This window comes from Mangifera indica, unplaced genomic scaffold (assembly GCF_011075055.1).
Source record: "Mangifera indica cultivar Alphonso unplaced genomic scaffold, CATAS_Mindica_2.1 Un_0032, whole genome shotgun sequence".
NCBI lineage: Eukaryota > Viridiplantae > Streptophyta > Magnoliopsida > Sapindales > Anacardiaceae > Mangifera > Mangifera indica.
Genome location: NW_025401124.1, coordinates 36919 through 59458, shown reverse-complemented (window position 1 = coordinate 59458; position 22540 = coordinate 36919). Strand labels below are relative to the sequence as shown.

The window sequence follows — 22540 nt, the reverse complement described above, 5'->3', positions numbered from 1 at the left end:
GCATCACTTGAAACCAGAAGATCTGATATCTCTGAGGAGGAGGGAACGAACGAGTCGAACATTATACAGATCTGAAGTCAATGGCGGCACCCGATCACTTGTTCAATCTTCGTAACCACTTCTACTTGGGCGCCTATCAGTCCGCCATCAACAACAGCGATATCCCTAACCTTCCCCAAGACGATGCCGTGGAGCGCGACTGCCTCGTCTATCGCTCTTACATTGCTCTAGGCAGCTACCAGGTCACATTCTTTTTTTTTTTTTAAATAAATTTTGTTTTTAGGTTAAGGCTTCTTGTTGTTCTTTTACTGAATTTTGTAATTTCAGCTTGTGATCAATGAGATCGATGACTCCGCTGCTACGCCTCTCCAGGCTGTGAAGTTGCTTGCTCTCTATCTCGCAAATCCTGAAAACAAGGTTTTTTGTTCAAGATCTATATATTTTTTTTAATATTTTAAAGTTTGATTTGTGAAATTGTTGGCTTAGGCGATTTGATTTGTGAAATTGTACGCTTTTGATATGGAAATTAAGAGGCGTTTATCTCGTGATCTGGGAGCAGTTTTAAAAAATTATTGAATAATTTAGAGTTCTTGGATATGGTTTAGATGGAGTTTTAGGAAATGAAATAACTTTTTATTTTATTTTTAAATTTTATGCTAATTTTTTGAATTGTGTGATTGAGTTGTATGGGAAATTTGCAGACTGAACACTTAATAAATGCATGTTTTGAACATTTTCGGCTTTGAAAACAAAGAATTGGATTTTGTGATCTGGGTAGAGGTTTCAAAAGTTTAGAAACAGTTTCAAATTTTCAGTGGTAATGAGGATATGGTCTTGCTGAAATGATAAAAGTTATTTTTTTCTTGCATTAGATTTTAGAGTTATTTGTGACAATGTTTGACTTAAACATCTTTTCTAAGGATTTTCAGTGTTTTTTCAAAGATAGAATAGAGTTGCAAATAAATCGAATAGGACTATGGTTGCTGTAATGCTTGATCTTTGTTCTAGTGGAGCTGTATTTTATGCATAAAGTGAATTCCGAGGTTTGTGAACAATTTTGAGTTCAGTTTATTGAAATAAAACGAAATAGAATAAATATTGCTGCTGTGCATACTATGTGTCTCAAGGACATAGATGGTTCTGGATCAAATCAAAGTCTTTCTGTTGTGCTTTTCAGGAATTAACCATTTCAAGTTTAAAGGAGTGGTTGGCAGATCCAGCCATTGGAAACAACTGTACTTTGCGATGGATTGCTGGGGTCGTATTCATGCATGAGGAAGATTATAATGAGGCTCTCAAACACACAAATGCTGGAGGGACTATGGAGCTGTGAGTTTGTAGCATATTGAACTACTATACTTGCAATTTGATCCTTCCTGGTGTTTTTTTATTGTTGGAGAAGTATTCAGTAAAAGACTTTTTTTTTTTAATTTTCATATTTCTTTGACAACACTGGTCATTAATGATTTCTAACAACACAAAGTGTTAATGAAAAAAATTAATAGATAATAAAATTAACAATGAGGTCATGAAACTTTTGACATATGTCAGTAGCGTTATGCAAAGAGTTTCACATAGCAACTAGCGTAAATTTTGTTGGGACTAGATTCCTTATGATTTATCCATGCCATTTGTAGTCTTCCTTATTCCTTTTATTTCAATTTTTTTTTTTTTGTTTTTGCCTGGAATCTACTTGGATGAGTGGTCAAATTCAGTGAATATACCACATTGAAGCTTCTATGTGATGCTTGAAGGTCCTAGCTTGTATAACTTGTTTTCAAACTGGTGAAACCCAGTAAAAGCCTCTGCTGAATGCTGGGACATTGATGTGATCAAATGTATTTTTTCTTGATATGCTCTATTGCTATTCGTACTGCCTGCCTTACTTATGTATGCCTGTTAAGTTTGTGCAATTATTATCCTCAACTTACTGTGGTATTAATTTCACATGTTTATATAGCTTCCACTGCCTGCTTGTGGCCCTCCTTACTCGTGTTTTATGTTATTACATTATTTAAAATCCCATATGGTTCTATCAAACCAAATCACTGTGTTGGCTGCTGATGCATTACCCACAACCTTCATTAGTCATAATGGATGATCTCCGACAGTTTTCTTCTCCTTTCTATTTGGATTGATACTTCTCTGTCTGTTTCCTGAGGCTTTAGTCTATTTTTCTTTTGCAGACATGCATTGAATGTCCAAATATTCCTTAAGATGCACAGGTCTGATTATGCAGAGAAACAGCTGCGGGTCATGCAGCAGAGTGATGAGGATCACACACTTACTCAACTTGCAAATGCATGGTTGAATTTGTCAGTGGTGAGTGCATGTTCTCTAGCTTATTCTGGCAAGTGAATATTGCTTGATTTTTCTAAACATTGTTCTGTTTGTTAGGGTGGTTCCAAGATACAGGAAGCATATCTCATCTTTCAAGATTTTTCTGAAAAGTACCCAATGACAGGGTTGATCTTGAATGGAAAGGCTGTTTGCTGCATGCATATGGGGAACTTTGATGAAGCTGAAACACTGTTGCTTGAAGCGCTCAACAAGGTAAGAATTTGTAGTTTGTAAGAAAATTTAACTCCTGGTGTGAGATGCATGTTTGTTTCTAACTTTCTGGACATAATTCAAAAATTGTTAAGGTTACTCTATGTATATAGGACAACATTATGTGTACATGCCCATGTTATCTAGTAATTTCAGTAAATTGTGATCTGTATGGAAAGAAAATTTAAAAAAAAAAATTAGTTCTATTGAATATTGCTAGTTTGACACATGATAGCAATTTGGTATATTATGGTTTCTCTTTTTAGTTTCTTGATCTCTTAATTTCCACATCAAATGCATCATGGTTCGATGATGGCACAAAATATTTCAGTCCTGGCACTTGTCATTATGTATTTGCTATAAATAGGCTCGGGGTGTTTGAAACATTATATTAACGAAAGAGTTGTTTTCTAATCAATACAGGATGCAAAAGATCCAGAAACTTTAGCCAATCTGATTGTATGCAGCCTTCACCTTGGTAAATCATCGTCACGGTACCTCAAGTAAGCTGTGCCTTCATATCCTCATTTCTCTTCCCCTTTTTATATCAGTTTTTTGGATATGCAACATGAATTCACTGGTCCCACTTTTATCTATTTTTTCTCTTACGACCCAAACTGTTGTATGGGTAGTATACTGCTATTTTTGATAAGTAGAAATGGTTCCTAATATAATCCTTTCCTCTATTCGTCTTCCTCCGATTTCCCTATATTTCTCTAGATGAATAGAATCCAAAGAATTGCTGAATTCTGAATTCCCTTTATTTAGTGTTAATATCTGCCTGAATTGATTGAATTGCAGCCAGTTGAAACTTTCACATCCACACCACATGCTTGTTAAGCGCGCATCTTCCGCAGAAGAGAACTTCGAAAGAGCCATTCAATCTGTTGCTTGAAAACCAAAGTCGAGTCAGTTGGAGTCGATTCAATTCACGTTGTTTTAGGTCCAAAGAGGTGGTTGGTGCTTGCTGGATATGGTATTTTTCACCTTGAAAATGGCTGTTTTTGTAACCCACAAGAAGAATATATGAATTGATTGATTGCAAAATTTGTGGTTTGGGTAGTATAGAGTTGGGAAAATTTGCCCCATCTTGTGGGTTAAAAGGCTAATTTCCATATGTCAAATTAGGGTTAGATTCAAACCGAGCCGAGCTCGAGCTCGACTCAGCTCACATATAGTTAAGCTCGAGCTTGTCGAGCTCATAAAAGTCAAGCTCGAACTCAGTTCGAATTCGGTTCGATTTGTTTTTCGTTATTAAAACGACGTCGTTTTAATACATATTGGTCAAAACGATGTCGTTTTATATCAAAATTTTTAATTAAAAAATCTAGTGAGTAACTCGAGCTCGAGCTACGGCTGACTCTTTTCGGGCTCGTCTGAGTTGAGCTCGAGTTGGCTCAATTCGAATCCAGTTCTATGTCAAATATTTTAAGCAAATATCATTTATTATTGTATTTGTGTTGTAGAAAATATCACTGTTTTAAAATTTGGATAGGATTGGCTGGTCCGACTATGAACTGGTGTCAAATTTGATTCAGATCAGGGTTAAAAACCATTTTAGCCGTTGGGACCCAATTGACCACTAGGTTGAACTTAATGAATAGTATTAAATAATGGTTCAATTGTCAAATCAAAATAATCTAATCGATATGTTAGCATGACATCAATAAAATCAAGTCTGTCTACAGTGGATTGATGCATCAATCGAGTAAACACCTTACTTAAAGCTAAAATCATTACAGAATAAGATTCACTTCGGGAGAATTATATTTCCACTAAACACAGAGAAAAATTGTCAAAGAAAGATTCAAAGTAAGAAGAAAGTTAATGGAAAAAGCGAACGAAGACAAGCCAAAGGTATGAGAGAGAATGGATAGATATATGGCAGTCAATGATGATACAATGATATGTTGGTGTGATATGATCTGACATTGCAAAGTGATATAATGTACTTATATGATATGAGGTGACATGTTTATGTGGTAAATCATGTAAACTTAAGTTTTAAAGTGTTTAATTTAATTTAAAAGTAGTTTTCTAGTGTGATAAGTACTTATATTTAATAGTTAATTAAAGCTTTTAATAGCCCTATTTTGAGTCTATAAAAATTTTATATTTAGGAGGTTAAGTTTAATAAGAGTAATTTGTGTTTAGGAAAAAAATATTAAATATAATAAAAAGGTTTTAAGATTTTATTATTAAGGAAAACTCAATTTTAGTCAAAGTTTATTAAATTTATTTTGTTAGAGTGTTTATTAGAGTTTAAAATTAATTAATGGCATTATTCTAATTAAACTAGTTGTTCTTATGTATTAAAATATTTCTAACCTAATTAAGAAAAATAAGAATATACAAAGATGTGAGTTTTGTAATTTAATTATTAATTTATTAAATTATTAATTTAATTTAATTAAATTTTTTTCAAGAAACATTGCACTCTTAAGAATTATTTATGTTATCCTATTCGACTATTAAATGATATCGATTTAAATTTCTCTTATAAACGATATCACAATCTCATTTATGCTTACTATGTAACATTGAAGGGTCAATTCAATTCTATGGCTAAAAAGATGCTCATTTTCTACATTTACATTTCAATGATAATACTTAAGGGGTTTTTGTTGTTTTAGTACTATATGACTCAATGGGGATTTCAAATAAATATAAGAAAGTATGGGACTGTTACTAATTAGAGATAATATTATTGGTCCATCCATCTCCCCTATCCAAGTTTCTATTACCTCACAAAATTTCTCTGCATGAAATTTCGGAGGCCGAAGTACTATTCCCTATTAAAGTTTTATTCCAATCTTAAAAGTACATTCATAGTAGATAAAAAATTTAAATATTTACTCATAAATTAACTATTATTAAAATTTTTAATTAGAAATAAAGATAAAATCATTATTTTATCCCTAAACCCTAAAATTTTAAAATTTTATATCATTTTTCTCTCTTAGTTTTGAAAACTAATAATTTTTTCTCATGATTGAACTTTAAAAAATTCAATTCCCCCCCCCCCCCCCCCCCTCCCCCCATTTTTAGGTTTCATCTCTAGCCAATGATTTTCTCAAATCCGGTCGATGATCTTCTCCTATGTCGTCCTGGTTAGGAAGAAGCGACAAAGATCGATACTTCATTGCATCGTCCAAACAATGTGACAAAGGACAACGAATTTGTTGTCGCATCTAGACAACATGAAAAAGGACGTCGTTGCTTCTAGATGATGCAATTAAAGATAATGTTTTGTCATCCTTTGTAGTCGGATCTAAAAAATGAGTGGAAAACACCGACCGTTGGCCAGAATGGTGATGGCAAAAAAGGAAAACAAACCCTAAAGATGAAATTTAAACTTTTCAAACTTTGAGAATGAGTGAAGCATTAGTTTTTAAAACTTGAGAAGAAAATGATATTTTTAGTGTTTATGAGTAAAATAACGATTTTATCTTTACTTTTAATTTAAAATTTTAACAACAGTTAGTTTATAAGTGGATATTAAAATTTTTTATCTGTTATGGGTGTATTTTTGAGATTAGACTAAAACTTGGTGGGAAATAGTCCTTTGGCCAATTTCGGAGGATGTCAACAGCAGCCAATGTCAGCATCACCGGCTTTTGAAGTGAAGTTGTTTCTCAAAATATATGGTCATCTTGGACAGTGTTTTAAAACTAGGAATATTGATAGAACTGGTTTAATCAGAGTCAGTGATGAGTGAAAAGTTTGGTTCCCATCGATTTTCAAAATGATATTAGCATCCACCCTTTAACTGAAATGGCAACTCTTCAACCATTGTGTCAAGGGTTGTCACAGGGCATCAACATTTCTTCTGTAAATTTCTGTGTTAATGATCAGGTTAGATTAGGACAAACTTGAACCAGTCACATGACGCCTAATCCCAGTCTGCAAACATAGGTGCTGGTTTATAAGATAATGTAAATCTCATTACATATTTGGTTAGTTGATTTCTTCGAAGACCAACGAGAGTATTGAAAATTTTTGGAAGAAATGATTATAGATGTTATCATTATATCTTTGCTTTATCCGTCCAAACTAACCGGAACTTTTTGGAAGAAATGGTTATAGATGTTATCATTATATCTTAGGTTTGGCCGTCCAAACTAACCAGGCCAAATGAGTAACGTTGCTTGTGTAGGCTAGCTGAAATATATATATTTCAGCTAGCTCACTTCCTTCATTGTAACTTTCTATAGGTTTCTCTGTCCTTGGATTCTCCATAATTCTTGGTTTCCCCAAAGACGGTACTATGTCGATCATTGGAGAGGCAATTTTGTCTGTCACCGTTGAGATGCTGATCCAGAAGTTGGTTTCCGAGGCGGTTGTGCGGTTTGGACGCCAAGAACAAATCCAGAATGATCTCAAGAAGTGGGAAAAGACATTGGTGAAGATTCAAGCCCTACTTGACGATGCAGAGGAGAAACAGATGACAAGCAGATTGGTTAAGATATGGTTGAGTGAGCTCCAGGACCTGGCTTATGACTTGGAAGACATCCTGGATGAGTTTGCCACTGAAGCTTTACGCAGGAAGTTGCTTCTTGAACATCAAACTCAACCCACCACCACTAGTAAGCAACGAAAATGGATTCCCACTTTCGTCACAGGTTCCAGTTCAGGATCTGTCAAGTTCAGTAGCATGATGGCGTCCAAAATAGAGGAGATCACAGCCAGATTACAAAGTATTGCAACTGCAAGAGATAGCCTGGAGTTGAGGGAGAATTCGGAAGGGAGGTCAAAGAAAGTCAGGGAAAGATTACCCACCACCTCTCTGATCAATGAAGCCAAAGTTCATGGCAGGGAAAAAGATAAGGAGGTAATAGTTGAATTATTGTTGAATGGTGATTCATGTACTGAAGATGTTGACGGAGTCTCCGTCATACCTATCACTGGGATGGGCGGGTTGGGCAAGACCACGCTTGCTCAACTTGTCTATAATGATAAAAGAATAGAATATCATTTTGATTTTAGAGCATGGGTTCATGTTTCCGAGGATTTTGATGTAATTAGAGTCACAAAAAGAATCCTGCAGTCTATCGCTGCACATGCGCCTGAGGCGGTTGATAGGGTTAATGATCTAGACTGGCTTCAAGTCCAACTGAAAAGAGTACTCTCTGGTAAGAAGTTGTTGCTTGTTTTGGATGATGTTTGGATACAAAATTATAATGACTGGACTATTTTATGTACTCCATTTGAAAGCGGTTGTCCGGGAAGTAAGATTGTCGTCACAACTCGCAATCAAGGCGTTTCATCTATGATAAAAACCGGTGCAGAATACTCATTGGGAAAGTTGTCAGATAGTGATTGTTTACAAGTTTTTGCTCAGCACTCATTGGGAGCAAAAGATTTCAGTATTCATGATCATGACTTGAAAGAAATTGGGGAGAAGATAGTTAAAAAGTGTGATGGGTTGCCTTTGGCAGCCAAAACTCTCGGTGGCTTATTGCATGGTAAATATGATGTCAATGATTGGAGAGATATACTGAATAGCAAAATATGGGATATATCAGAAGATGAAGGAGACATTATGCCAGCTCTCAAAGTGAGTTACTTTCATCTTCCCCCACGTCTGAAACAATGTTTTGCATACTGCTCATTGTTCCCAAAGGGCTATGAATTTCACGAGCAGAAGATGGTTTTATTATGGATGGCTGAAGGTTTCTTGGAAGGTGAAAATGGTGTGTACAAAATGGAAGACTTGGGTTGCAAATACTTTCGTGAATTGAAGTCAAGATCTTTCTTTCAAAAATCAAACTCCAATCAGTCATTGTTTGTGATGCATGACCTTATCCATGACCTTGCTCAATGGGCTGCCGGAAAAACATACTTGAGAATAGAGGGTGTGCCCCAGGGCGATAATACAATTTTATTTTCTAACAATCTTCGCCATCTATCATACATAGGAGGCCCTTTGGATGGCTTGGAAAAACTTGAGGCGTCGGATTCTCTCAAACTTCTAAGAACTTTCTTAGCACTCACGGTGAAACTGAAACAAGAAGATTGCTCTGAAGCCAGCCGTAAATCTCGTTTTCGTTTTCATAGAAAGCACAAGCGTCATGATATTCAAGATTCCCCTCCTGTCACTCTTAAAATTTTTTATCAGATGCTGCAGAAATCACGGCATTTAAGAGTATTGTCTTTGCATAAATACTGTGTCAAAGAGCTATCACATGAACTGGCAGGTTTTAAGCATCTACGGTATCTTGATCTTTCTTACACTGATATTAAAAGTTTGCCTGAATCAGTTAGCACCATGTACAATTTACAATCACTTTTGCTAGAGGGTTGTGTTTCCCTAAATAAATTATGTACAGATATGGGGAATTTGATCAATTTACGACATCTGAACATTTTCAAAGTAAATTCATTAGTGTATATGCCTAACAGGATTGGAAAATTAGCACGTCTCCAAACACTGTCTAAGTTTGTTTTGGGCCATGACATTGGCTCCCGGTTAGCAGAACTGAAGTCTTTAGCTCATCTACAGGGAAGACTTCACATTTCAGGGTTGGAGAATGTACACGATGCTAATGATGTCAAGGAGGCTGATATAAATGGTAAGAAGAGCCTGAATGCACTTATTTTGGAATGGAGTAGCAGTACTGATGATTTGATGCAGGCAGAAACTCATACGCAAGTGCTGGACTTGCTACAGCCTTATCAGAAGTTGACAGAGCTCAATGTCATTGGCTTTTGGGGTACAAAATTTCCGGTATGGCTAGGAAATTGCACATTGACAAAACTAACAAGTCTAAGATTGGAGAATTGTGTCAATTGTATTTGCCTGCCTTCTGTTGGGCATCTACCCTTTCTCAAGGAACTTGTTATCGAAGGAATGGTTCAAGTGAAGAGCCTGGATCCAGAGTTCAATGGAAATGGTTGCTTGGTCCCTTTTCCCTCACTTGAGACTCTCTACTTTGAGGACATGAAAGAATGGGAAGATTGGATTCCTCATGTACCTGGTCAAGAAATTGAAGGGTTTCCTAGCCTACGAGAGCTTCGTATTGTTCGGTGTTCAAAACTGAAAGGGGAATTGCCAAAACGTCTTCCGAATTTGGAAAAGCTTGTAATTGAACGATGCAAGCTATTGTCAGTGTCAGTTCCGAGCTCTCCAGTACTCATCAAATTAGAGATTGATGGATGCAATGAAGTGGATTGGGAGATTGAAGATGTTGGTTCACTGAAGTCAGTGAAACTTATTAATGTGTCAAAGCGCGTGCTTGTGGGAGAAAGTTTTGTGCAAGGGGTTCCAAAACTAGAAGAACTGAGGATTTGTGGCTGCAAAGATATAACATTTAAAGGAATGGAATCACATGATGATAGTAGCTCACTTCATGGATTGGCTCGTGACCACCGTTCCCAAGTTCTTTTGATGGCGGCAGAGGTCGAAGAAGAGCAAACACAACAAAGGTTGCCCTGCAAACTTCAGACTCTGAAACTGAGGGATTGTGAAAACCTAGCAAAGCTACCACGAACGCTGCATAATCTCAGTTCTCTTACAGATATATCAATACAAAACTGCCCAAATCTTGTTTCTTTTGCAGAAGTAGTTGGCTTGCCTTCCCAGCTGAGATCTATTACCATTGAGAACTGCAAAGCACGGGGAATAGAGGCACTGGTGCATGGCAGCATGACATCTCTTGAAAGTTTCAGCAGTTCAGATTGTGAGTCTGTGAAATACATTGCAAGAGTCCAGGTGCCTCCGAAACTGAAGCGGCTGCATATCAAATATTGCAATAACTTGCAAACGTTAGTGGACAAAGAAGATTTCAACATGCAGGAGGAAAGTATCAGCAGATGCAGCAGCAGTCCAAACATCTCCATGCTAGAGTACTTGAATATTAGATGCTGCGAATCTCTAGCATCCTTGTGGTCATACGGCGAGTTGCCATGTTCACTCAAGTACATTGAGGTTGATAGTTGTCCAAACCTTGTTTCCTTCTCTTCAAATGGTAATCTGCCTACAGCTCTGGAATACCTTAGGATTCGGCAATGCTCAAAGCTGGAGCGGATAGCTGAAAAGGTGAATGATAACACATCTCTTCAGATATTTCGTATTGATGGCTGTCAAAATCTAAAATTGTTGCCTGATTGCCTGAACAAACTCAGACGTCTTCAAACTATTGAAGTAATGGATTGTCCAAGTTTTATTCAATTTCCGGATGGAGGGTTGCCTAACAACCTCTCAACGCTTGGCATAATTGAGTGTGAGAAACTGGCGGCCCTGCCAGAAGGCATGTGCCATCTTACCTCTCTCCGGAATTTGACAATAAAAAAATGTCCAGCCATTGCAACTTTTCCGGAAGATGGATTTCCCACCAACATTAGGTCACTGGAGATTAAAGATGTCAACATCTGCAAGCCATTGCTCAAGTGGGGATTGCACAAACTCACCTCTCTTTGTCATCTTCAAATCAGTGGAGGATGTGATGACATGGAATCCTTTCCGCAGGAGGAGATAGGAATGAAACTTCCTGCCCCTCTGCAGACCCTGGTGATTGAAAATTTTCCGAATTTGGAAACCTTGTCCTCTTCGGTTCAAGACCTCACCTCATTAAGCCAACTACGTCTCCTTCGATGTCCAAAGCTCAAATACTTCCCAAAGAGGCTGTCCAGCTTAATGCATGTTTTATCCATCGACGGATGTCCTCTGCTGGAAGCAAAATGTAGAAAGAATGCTGAATATTGGCCCATCATAGCCAAAGTATCCGTTATAAGCTTAGGTGGAATCTGGATACATTGAACTTTAATCAATATTACAAAAGTTTCAGCTCCAGGTAACGCCATTATAAATTGATATTCTTGTTCATTTACAATAAGGAATCCCCTTGAATTCTTGTTCATTCTCTCTGCATTTAAACAGCCAACTTCAAAGATGTGCCCCTCCATTAATGACTTTATAAAGGTAACTTCATTTTTTATATTGAATCCTGTATATATTCTGTGTTGATGATTCTGTGTCATACTCACATAAAATCAATCTGTCAAACCGTTAGAGATGTTGGTCGGGCAAAAGATTTCTTGGCTGTTCACCAGTTGCTTGAGTTAGTTTTTTATAAGAATGTTTACATAATGAAGGATTCTTCTGTTATAGCTTTATCATCTGTCTAGAAAAAACCAAATTGCAGGAAAATCTCAACATAAAAATCTGTAAAATTTGAGATTGATTTGAAGAAAAAGGAAAACTTGTTTTTCTCACTTGCCCTTTATATATAATTGGGAAAGATGATGAAATTTCTATCCATGTGTTGTGAAAGATTACAGTTTATTTATATTTATTCTGCTTTATCCACCCACATCCAAGTAAAAAGTTATGAACTACTACTCATATGATGTGTCATATTGAGGGTTACTTTATCCTTACATCTTTTGTGTCTTTGTGCCATTATTTTACATGTTCAACTTTAAAATTATCTGAGTTCAAACTCATTCAAATATTTGAGTTTGAGATGATTATAAGTGAATCTAAAATAAAATTATTTTGATTTCAAAGGTGCTTTGCAATTTGTACACCAAGAGCCTGATCTCAATAAGTGGATATATAAGTTAGCGAAGATTCGTGCAATACTTGTGTAACATCCTTTGGGACATATAATTCATCACGGGATAGCTTTGTAACCCAAAATGTATCTAGCGGGATTTGACTACGATGCAAAAGAGAAGCAGATGACAAACACAATGGTGAAGAAGATCTGGCTTGGAGAACCTTGAAAACTTGGCTTGGGCTATGGAAGACATACCGCATGAGTTTGTCTAGAAGAGGTGCAAAATGGATACTTACTAGATACAACAAAGTGCCCCTGGTGCAACAGCAAACATCAATGGAGTTGGGGGGAGGTGGTGGCAAAGTTGCTCGGTTAGGAAACTTCTTGGGATTTGAAGCTGTAAAAAAATTTCTTTAATTGTTCTTTATGTGTGCTTTTCCAATAAACTGAGCTACTTCCTTTTGTATTTCCTTGAGAAAAGAGCAGAAAAGAAAATCAGGCCGGCATTGTTATGAATAGAAGCGACCAACCTTAAAGCGAATTTTACTTGCAAAATTTGTTATATAGTCTCATGATATGAAACCCCTTTGCCATGGAAACTTAGAGCAAATCTGATGAGCGTAGCCTTTCTGTATCCATTCCATGGGAAAGAACATACTGCTCCTTTTCTGTGTCACGTAGCCGACATTAACTATAATGTTTCATAAGTTCCTTCCTTTTCAATTCTTTCTTTTTCACCAAAACACATCATGTCTATAATTGAACAGGCGGTTCTTTCAGTCATCATTGAGAAGCTGATAGAAAAGTCAGTTTCAGATGTGCTTGTTCGATTTGGATGTCAAGAGCACATCCTTACGGATCTCATAAAGTGGGAAAAGATATTGCTGAATATTCGTGCAGTGCTTGACGATGCAGACGAGAAGCAGATGACAAACCGGTTAGTAAAATCTGGGTTGGTGAGCTTCAAAACCTAGCTCATGATTTGGAAGACATACTGGATGAGTATGACACTGAAAGGTTTGCGAAGGAAGTTGCTGCTCAAACGGTCGAACCTCAAACTCAAGCAACCACAAGTAAGGGACAAAAACTGATTTATTCTTGCTTCATCGGCTTGAATTCAAGACCTTTTAAGTTTAACTCCAGGATGATGGCCCAAATAGAGATTAATACTAGGTTGCAAGATATTGCAACAGAGAAAGACCGACTGGGTCCGGTAAAAAATTCAGAAGGAAGGTTTGACAAAGTCAAGCAAAAACTGCCCACTTATTCTTTGGTGAATGAAGCCAACGTTTATGGTAGGGAAGAAGATAAGGAGGCAATACCTGAAACATTGCTAAGAGATTATTTTACAGGTGATGGAGTTCCTGTTATTTCTATAGCAGGGATGGGAGGGATAGGCAAGCTCCTCTTGCTCAGCTTATTTACAGTGGTGTCAAAGTGGAAAATCATTTTGATATCAAAGCATGGTTCATGTTTATGATGATTTTAATATTATTAAAAGGGTAAAGGATAATTTCCCATCTAAGTTTTAGTTTAATTTCAAAATCATACTCATAACAGATAAAAAATTCAAACACCCATCAATAGAATACCTATTATTATATTTTTCAGTTATAAGTAAAGATTAAATCATTATTTTGTACTAAATCCTAAAATTTTAAAAGTTAATATCATTTTTCCCCTCAGGGTTTATAAAATAATTTTAATTTTATTCTATAAGTTTGAATAAGATTAAATATTAGTTATAAATAAGAGTAAAATCGTTATTTTATACTAAACCCTAAATGTTTAAAAGTTAATAACATTTTCCCCCTCAGGTTTTAAAAATTAATATTTCATCTTATTTTATAAGTTTGAAAAGTCCATATTTCACTTTTAGGGTTTGTTTAGCTTCTCCAACCACCACCATTCCAGCCATCAACCAGTACTTTCCACCTATCTTTCAGATTTGAAGACAAAAGATAGCCACCCAACCACCACGAAAGACGATGCTTCATCGTGTCATTCAAACATAACAACAAAGGACAACGCTTCATCATCGCATCATCTAGACATGACATAGGACAACAAAGCATCGTCTTTCTTCGCGTCTTCCAGACACAATGACGATGATCATCATCTTTCATGCTAGTTAGGTGGGTGTCTTTTGTCATAGGGTTTGGAAGATCTGTGGAAAACACTAGCCAATGGTTAGAATGGTAGTGACCAAAGAAGCTAAACAAACCCTAACAATGAAATATAAATTTTTCAAACTTTAAGAATGGGGTGAAATATTAATTTTTAAAACCTAAAGGAAAATGATTTAACTTATAAAAATTTAGAGTTTAATTATAAAATAACGATTTTACCCTTATTTATAACTGAAAATTATAATGACAGTTAATCTATAGGTGGGGATTTAAATTTTTTATCTATTATAGATATATTTTTGAGATTAAAGTAATTCTTGGGTGGAAAATAGTTCTTTGACCTTATTAAAATGACAAAATCAATTCTCAGGTCTATTTCTCGTGGGAGTAGTGATGATAATGACCTAAACATGCTTCAAATTGAATTGAAGCAGCAATTGTTGAAGAGGAAGTTTTTGCTTGGAATGAAAACTATGGTGACTGGACCGCCTTATCTGCTGGAATCTTTGTTGATTCTTATTCATTTTCTGTTTCTGGTGTTAAAAAAATTAGCTTTTGTTTCTGCCCCAGCTCAGATTGGCTTTGAGGTCATCATCAAATCAGTGTATAAATGTAAGTTTCATTCTTTTAGGCTGTCTCAATATCTATCTATTTCAAGGTTAGCTTTTAGAAATTTTCTGATATGGGTTAATATTAATAAAGTTCGAGTCTAATGTAAAGTTTTCAAATCAAGTTCAAATTCTAACTCATTAATCTTAAGTTGTTTGAACTGATTCTTTCTAATTTAAGTTAATCTAAAACTGAGTTTACAGAGATACGAAATCTCAATAGAGAAACTTTAATAAATACCTCACCCATTATAAATAAATTTACTTATTTCATTTTTTAATATAGTTTAACTTTTCACCGATATTTTCTTTTATCAGCAAACAAAAATTTTTAAAATAACTTCAATTAATAATTTTTTACAAATTAACAAAAAAAAATTAGTCAAACTCAAGTCGAACCTTCCATGGCTTGAGCTCAAGCCAGCTCAATATTTTCTTACACCCATAGCTCAAGCTTGACATTGAGTTATGCCTTCTCGTTTCAAGCTCAATGGAATTGGTAACAGAGTTTGAGCCAACCCTACTCACAACCATACGACTTGATGTACAACCTAAGAAGCTGAAATGCAAGGAAACTTCACTAATATTTCTAACAAGAATGCCCTGCAAGATCGACTTCGAAGTCTTCACTTTATGAACGATTGATTCGTGCTACTTTCATTGCCTAAGGTGGTATCGAACTAAAGATTGCGCCCTACAAGCCAAACAATAATGGAACTTTGCCCGGAGAGCTAACGTATCATGACCAACTTCAAACTCACCGTTAGGGTGCTTTTAGATAGGGGAATAAAAGATTTGTTCAACAAGCTATTTTTTATTATTAATAATAATAAGAAATTTCGATAACATTTTACTTTCACACTAAGTGATAATTAATATAGCAATTAATATGTTATCACATCCTTGAAAATATTAAAAGATTATTTAGTGTATCTAAATTTTTATATAATTTTATTCTTATTAAATTTTAGGACAAAAACACCCTTACATTAAATTAAAATAACCTATAACCCTAAATCCTATTATGTCTTTTTATTTTCCCTTATTCAAACATATATTAAGAAAAAAAAAATTTCATATGCAATTAAAATTACAACACCATCACTGGTTATGACTAACCACCACTTGTCGATCACGACCAACCATTGTCGTGCGAAGAAGGAAAAGAGGGCTAGATATCTTTGTCATGCAAGAAAAGGTGAAGAAGGATGGAGCTCGCTGCCATGCAAAGAGGCTGAGGCTGGGGTTGGATCTTCAGGTTGATCAACCCCCCACAACATTGCTTTCGTGTTGTCATCTGTGATCCGGGCAGTTTTCCCTTGATTTTCTATAGACACTATGTAGTTTTCCATAGTTTTGGAATGACAATGGGCAATTTGTTTTGCAGTTTTCCATTGACGGAGAGTGTCACCCGTGTCATTTCTTTTACAACCCCATCTTTGATTTGTTACAGTGTCATCATTGTCTCTACATCTTTGATTTAATTTAACATGTTTAAGTAAAAGAATATAACAACATTATACATGTCAATCTACCCAATTTCAATATTAATTTATACCCATCAATCTTCAAGATAATTTACTTTTATGTTATTTTTTAATTTTGATAATAAAATATTATCATAACCGACAAACCCAAACACATTTTTACCATTAGCAAACAACTGTCAAAGAAGATATTAGATAATGTATCAAATGTGAATAGATTCAAGCTTAACTAAACTCGAACAAAAGTTAATTCAAGCTCAACTCAAATCCCTAATACTCAGTTTGAACTCAACTCTTTCAAACTTGTGAACAATGTTACCAAAGGACAATTGGTGGAATAAAAAATGTCATTAAAAAGCTACCAATAGGTAAAGTATCACCAAAAGGATAAATAATATTGTCAAACAAGTACACGATAATGCCGATAGGCGAACAATGTCACCTGAGGGCAAACAAATCAAACTAGAGCCGAACATAGATTCAAGATTGAGTCAACTCTACGTAATTGACCCCAACAAGTCAAGGCCAATTTGTATACCTTTGAGGTGTGAGTAGATAATAACCCTAAATCATTAACTTTTCACTTCTATGTCTTCAACAATTAATCCTTATAATTAGCTCCCAAAAATAACTCCTCAAATTATGAGATGCAGTGGTAGGATTATGAATGAATCAGAAATATGGATCTCTATGCACAAGAAATACTAGCAAGCCCAGGTACACCTTATGAGATATATAATTAACTTCATTTACAATGAACTATAAGTCTATATTTGATAAATCGACAAAATCCCTATCATCATCGGCTTGATAACAAGGGAGGAAAGAATAAATCATGGAAACAAATAAACGGTATACCTGCACCTATGCATATCATCGTATTATTGAGCTATTATCGTTCAAGTACATCTGATAAATGAGACCCCTGTAAAAACTACACGAAATATAAAGATAAATGGGAAAGAATCTACTCTCGATATGAATCCCCTTCTCTAACTTGGTATGCCCGGGTCTGTGTTAGCCTTCTCTTCATTTATATAATAATGGCTGTGAATGTTTCCTAGGCGGATGATAAATACCCATTATGGTGATCTTTCTGCCATCTCCATGCAATTTCTAAACTTTCTTGGAGGTCGGTGTACCTCGCTGTCCAGTTCAATTCATGCCTGATCTTTGTTGGGTCACTATACACTTCAGCATAGTCACCTGGGCGTCGGGGTTCAAACTGAACTTTAATGTTGGCTCCCGTTGCCTTTTTACATGCCTCGACAAACTCCTTTACAGATCTCCCTGATGATAGTGATATGAATATAAGGTTTAAAGGAAATTCCAACTTTTTTCACAACTATCAAAGAGACAGTAGAAAAATTCAGCAATAAATGCAGTATAATTGTTCACCTTTTCCAGTGCCAACATTATAGATTCCAACTTTGTTAGGTTGTGCCCTCTCAAGAGCTTTTACATGAGCATCAACAAGATCATTGACATCAATGTAATCCCTAACACACGTGCCATCAGGAGTATTGTAGTCTGTTCCTTTAACCTTCAAGTGTTCAAAATCGCCATTTTAGTTTAAGTTCCAAGTACTTCATGCATAATGCAACAATGAGAAGTACGCTGATTCATTATGAATTGCAGTAATTCAGTTTAAAAAAAAAGAAGCTGCTGCGAGTCAAAAGTAAATTGCAACACAAAATCAGCACCTTGAAGAGTCAATATACAAACTATAAAAGGATGAAGGTATTGCGAACAGCCAACAGAAAAGACTTTGAAAATCCAAAATCCAACTACATATCATGGATAAGCTTCTGACTTTCTCGAAAGGTTTGACAAACGGATCTTTCCCTCCACATCAAAGCAGGCAGATGCATCCCTCCAAATCCATTAAGTTAATTTTTATAAAAAGATAGAATTGATTTAAAATTTAAGAATAATTTTTTATTTCCGAAAATAAAGGTAACAAGGAATTTTATGGAATCACATTTAGTGCTTCTACAAAAGCTTTTTAAAAGTGTATCCAAAAAAGTATATTATAGAATTAGAAATTAAAAAAAAAAAGTAATATTCAATATTTTCAATAATTTTAAGTATCAAACTTTTTATTTTGGATAAAAGCTCAAATTTTTTAATTTTTTTTTTTAGAATCACAATCTGAACAAACCCTTAATTTCAGTAATCCCTGTCAAAATGTTATTTTATTTATTTCCTTTATGTTTGTCTATTTACTAATCCCTTTATTTACTTCAAAGAGTACATTTTGAACTCCTTGTAAATAATTTATTTGGCACTAGAAAAAGTGCTTTGGGAACAAACATTAAAAGCATAGCATAAAGGCATACCTTTAGACCAGGAATGATACCACGAGCAGCATCAAAACAAGCACCTGAAATTCGTCCATGATCACGCAATTCAGGTCTGGGAGCTTCACCTAGTCTCCCCTCTGGATCAGATCCAATGACATTGAAGTACCTGCAGATTACTCAACAAAAAGGTATGCATCGTTAATTACACCAGATTTATAATGTAAAAATTGAAAGAGAACAAAGATCACAAGGTATGAACCATCCAAAATTTCGAGATGGATAGAATATGAATAAGAGAATGACTAATAAATTGGTTACAAAACTTTCCGCAGCAAATTATAAACAAGAAACGGTAAAAAGAACAGACATAATTCAGAATGGAAGCAATGAGTCCAAATAAAACTCTTAAGAGAAATTATAAATGAAATAACCAACCTCAGAATCATTACTGCCATGTCTGAGTTTTTAGAAAAATCAAGGATGATATCTTCAGCCATCTTCTTAGCTTTTCCATATGGATTAATCGGTACCTGAGTTCATTAAAAAAACTGTCAATTGTCAATTAATATAACACCACATACAAAAAAATTAAATCAAATTGTAGCACATCGGTAACATACATTGTAGCCCTCAATAAGAACTTGAGAAATAAAAATGGTAGAAATAGCCAAAAAATGCTAATGGCAAACAGTTAACCAACAATTTCACCCTCACCTGTGGAGTATCTTCAGTGATGGGCATCTTTTCCGGCTCTCCATATGTGGCACACGTACTAGAATATATCAAAGTCCTAACACCATGAGCAGCCATTGACTCTAATACTACCAATGTGTTTGCAGTAATGTTGTGATAATACCTGCACAGCAAGGTCAAATATATTATAAATAAGGACATATATATGATATGGTACTTCAACATCAAATGACTAAAGAGCAAAGATGGAAATAACCAGTAATTTGTATCCATTTATCATGTAAATATTGATGAATACAAATGATACACAAATTCCTTTGAACCTTGGACAACATAAGTTTCTAAAATCTATCTAATATCAAATCTAGCTTAAAATTCCTAGCAAAGTCTGACATGACAAAATAAAATCAAGGTTGAAAGGTACTTTATGCAAACAAAAGAACATATAGGTTTAGGAATGGGGTTGTAGTGTCAATAAGAAATTTACTGCTTCTTAATACTAAAATTTAGTATTCAAGGACACCAAATTCAGATATGAACACTAAAACACAATCACCTCCTTTCAAAATTTAGATGAATTAAAAAAACAGAAAAAAACATGACAAAGGCAACCATTTCAATCAGAAACAAAAATCTCTAGTGGAACTAAATAATTTCACCACCATTGCAGCTGATAGCAATGTATGAAAGCCAGCTCTCAATAGCAAGAAAAAAACATACCGTTTGACTGATAAAAGATCATAAAAATACTTACTTAAGAGGATCAAGGGTGCTTTCCCCAACATATGCAACAGCAGCAAAATGAATGACAGCATCAAATGCATTTTCTGAAAATATTTTGTTAACCTGACATTCAAGTTAAGTAAAAACATTGCAACATTACCATCTATAAAGTAGTAAACCTAAAGCTAAAATACATCATATTAATGCCGTGATAAGGATACTGCTTTCACATCTCCCAAGTCAGCGTAAATAAACTGAAGCCTCCCAGGTTCTGGAAATAACTCTTGTAGTATCTTCACAGCACCTAAATTTCCCCTTGAAAGATTATCCTGTTAAAAAAAAAATCACTTCACTCAAGATCTACACAAAAGTGAGATTTTTAAGCTGCAAAAAAATAAACAATGAAAATACATACAACTATTGTTACACGGTAAGAATCCTTCAATAATCGAAACGCAGCATGTGAACCGATATAACCAGCACCGCCTGTCACCAACACATGAACTACCCCTTCTTCATGCCGGGAGAACTGGAAGAAAGAAAATCATGCAATACAATGTTAGATTTAAAAAATAAAAAACAATATAACCTCAAATGATCACCTAAAATTTTCCGAAAATGAACCAGGGTTACCTTACTGGGGACACTGAAGCTTGGGGACTGTTTGAGCATGATAATGCATAATGCAGTTAAGGAAGCAGCTAAAAGAATTTTCCCTACAAAATTGCCTTTCCTTTTGGGGTCCGCATAATCTAAACCTGCAGGCATAAAAGATTCATAATCATACACAGTTTGAGCAAAACATTTAACACTAATCACAACACCAGATCAATAACAAATCAACCGACAAATATAAAATATATCAAAAGCATTAAAAAACTTAACAATTATAATGCTTACCAAAAGAGACAGGTCTAGTAGACCTTGACTGATTTCTATTCCTGCCAAAATTTAGCATCTGGAAGAACCCTTTTATGGGAAAAAATTGCCGGACTCAATGATAATCACGAAATAAACCGCCTTCAATGTGCTGCAAAATGATAAGAAATCAAAGTATCGAATCAGTTTTGAATCATAAATTAAAAAAAAAAAAAAGAAGGTGAAAACATAAATTATGGAAATTTGAAAAGTGGAGAGACAGCAAAAAGTTCTAAAAAGTATTTACACAGGCAATAAAAGCCCTGAAATTTTAAAAACTATGAAGATCCAGCAAAACCAATTTACAGAAAACACATAAAAAAATATACTCGAAATTTATTAATTTTTTTTCAAATAAAAATACACAATTTAATAAAGTCAGAGCATGTCGGCTGCAGAAAATAAATTTTAACAAAACAATTAAAATTATTTTTAAAAAAACAGCAAAATTTAGAAAAACAAGAAGAAGATCAAACCCAAATGGACAATGATCAGAATCCGAAGATTGAAAAGGAAATTCCCATCTCAAATAATACAAAAAAAAAAATGCCTTCGTTGATCTATTAATAAAATTGGGCGGCAATTCAAAGCACAACCTTAATAAGAAATAAAAATCAGAGCTTCAAACGATCGAAGGCTGTCAAATGCAAAACAACAAAACGGGAAGACACCCAGATGAGAAAACAGAAGATCTGAGACAAAAACAGAGGAAACAGAACCAAATATAAAGAAGAACCCAGTAAATTTCTGAGGAAAATTATTTTCAAAAAAAAGTTTCAAAAAACGTAAGAAGGAGAAAGAAAGAGAAAACGTACAGAGGAAAAAACAAGAAGAGAGAGAGAGGGGAGGCGAGACCATGTGTGCGTACGTCCGAATGAATTGAAATATAGAGCGATAGAAAGAAGGAGAAGACAGGACCTGTGGAAAATTGAAATTTGTGTTTGCTTTTTGTTTTTGTTGCCAACGTTGTCAAGGAGAAGACAGGAACTGTGGAAAATTCAAACAAAGTTTTTATAAAATTATTTTTTTCTATTTATTAATCATTTAAATAACTATTATTACCCTCTAAAATATTTATTTAAATTTATTAAAAAATCAAAAAAAAATTTGTAATATAGTATAAGTAAAAAACGATATATTATAAAGTTTGTATTATTTATATTTCTCAAAATTTTTTAGAAAAGGATTTAATGATTTGTATGTAAAATTATTTAAAAAATAGAAATTGTAAAATAATATTTTATTTTAATAATTTTTTGAAAGTATATTATAATTTTTTTTTTTGGATTAGTATTTGCCTAAAAAGGAAAGAAATTTAATATTTTTGTTTTTTCAAATATATATATGTAAATTTATTAAATATATCTAAAATTTTATTAACAGTTATAAAATTAATTTTAATGAGATACAAAGATCTCAAGTGAAATGCCAAAAATAGGAGAGTGGGGGTTAAAAAAGGAAAATAAATTAATAATACAATGAGAATTAATAATAATAATATTAAAAAATTTTAAATATTTTTTTGGTTTTAATATAATACCTTATTTAAGAGATTATTCTTAAATTCTTATTTATTTTTTTATGGAAAAAAATAATAATTAAAATTCTTGATTAAAGTCAGGCCATACT

General features: G+C 34.4%; 4 protein-coding genes across 7 annotated transcripts; 3 read left to right on the top strand and 1 right to left on the bottom strand.

Annotated features, from left to right (window-relative positions):
* LOC123206306 (coatomer subunit epsilon-1-like) lies at positions 1–3597 on the top strand. The gene is made up of 7 exons (XM_044623469.1): positions 1–242; positions 328–417; positions 1178–1329; positions 2187–2322; positions 2398–2553; positions 2974–3053; positions 3352–3597. The coding sequence occupies exons 1-7, from the start codon at positions 81–83 to the stop codon at positions 3443–3445; spliced, it is 870 nt and encodes a 289-aa protein (XP_044479404.1). The 5' UTR covers positions 1–80; the 3' UTR covers positions 3446–3597.
* Positions 3598–6817: 3220 nt separating this feature from the next.
* LOC123206319 (putative disease resistance RPP13-like protein 1) lies at positions 6818–11308 on the top strand. The gene has a single exon (XM_044623486.1). It carries the CDS (start codon positions 6818–6820, stop codon positions 11306–11308), a length of 4491 nt encoding a protein of 1496 aa, XP_044479421.1.
* A 1000-nt stretch (positions 11309–12308) lies between these two features.
* Positions 12309–13530, top strand: LOC123206318 (putative disease resistance RPP13-like protein 1). Its single transcript, XM_044623485.1, has 3 exons — positions 12309–12449; positions 12818–12987; positions 13194–13530. The coding sequence occupies exons 1-3, from the start codon at positions 12309–12311 to the stop codon at positions 13528–13530; spliced, it is 648 nt and encodes a 215-aa protein (XP_044479420.1).
* A 3590-nt stretch (positions 13531–17120) lies between these two features.
* Positions 17121–21901, bottom strand: LOC123206339 (probable UDP-arabinose 4-epimerase 3). Of its 4 annotated transcripts, none has more exons than XM_044623511.1 (11): positions 21767–21901; positions 20894–21023; positions 20627–20751; positions 20409–20522; positions 20215–20322; positions 20025–20116; positions 19292–19433; positions 19013–19107; positions 18614–18743; positions 17673–17817; positions 17121–17564 (listed from the first exon to the last, which is right to left on the bottom strand). In XM_044623511.1, the coding sequence occupies exons 2-11, from the start codon at positions 20949–20951 to the stop codon at positions 17335–17337; spliced, it is 1239 nt and encodes a 412-aa protein (XP_044479446.1). In that variant the 5' UTR covers positions 20952–21023; positions 21767–21901; the 3' UTR covers positions 17121–17334. The 4 variants fall into 4 exon arrangements, with proteins under 4 accessions (XP_044479446.1, XP_044479448.1, XP_044479445.1 ...); XM_044623513.1 differs by having other exon boundaries at positions 20627–20747; positions 20893–21023; positions 21727–21879; XM_044623510.1 differs by having other exon boundaries at positions 21727–21879.
* Between the last annotated feature and the right edge of the window lie 639 nt (positions 21902–22540).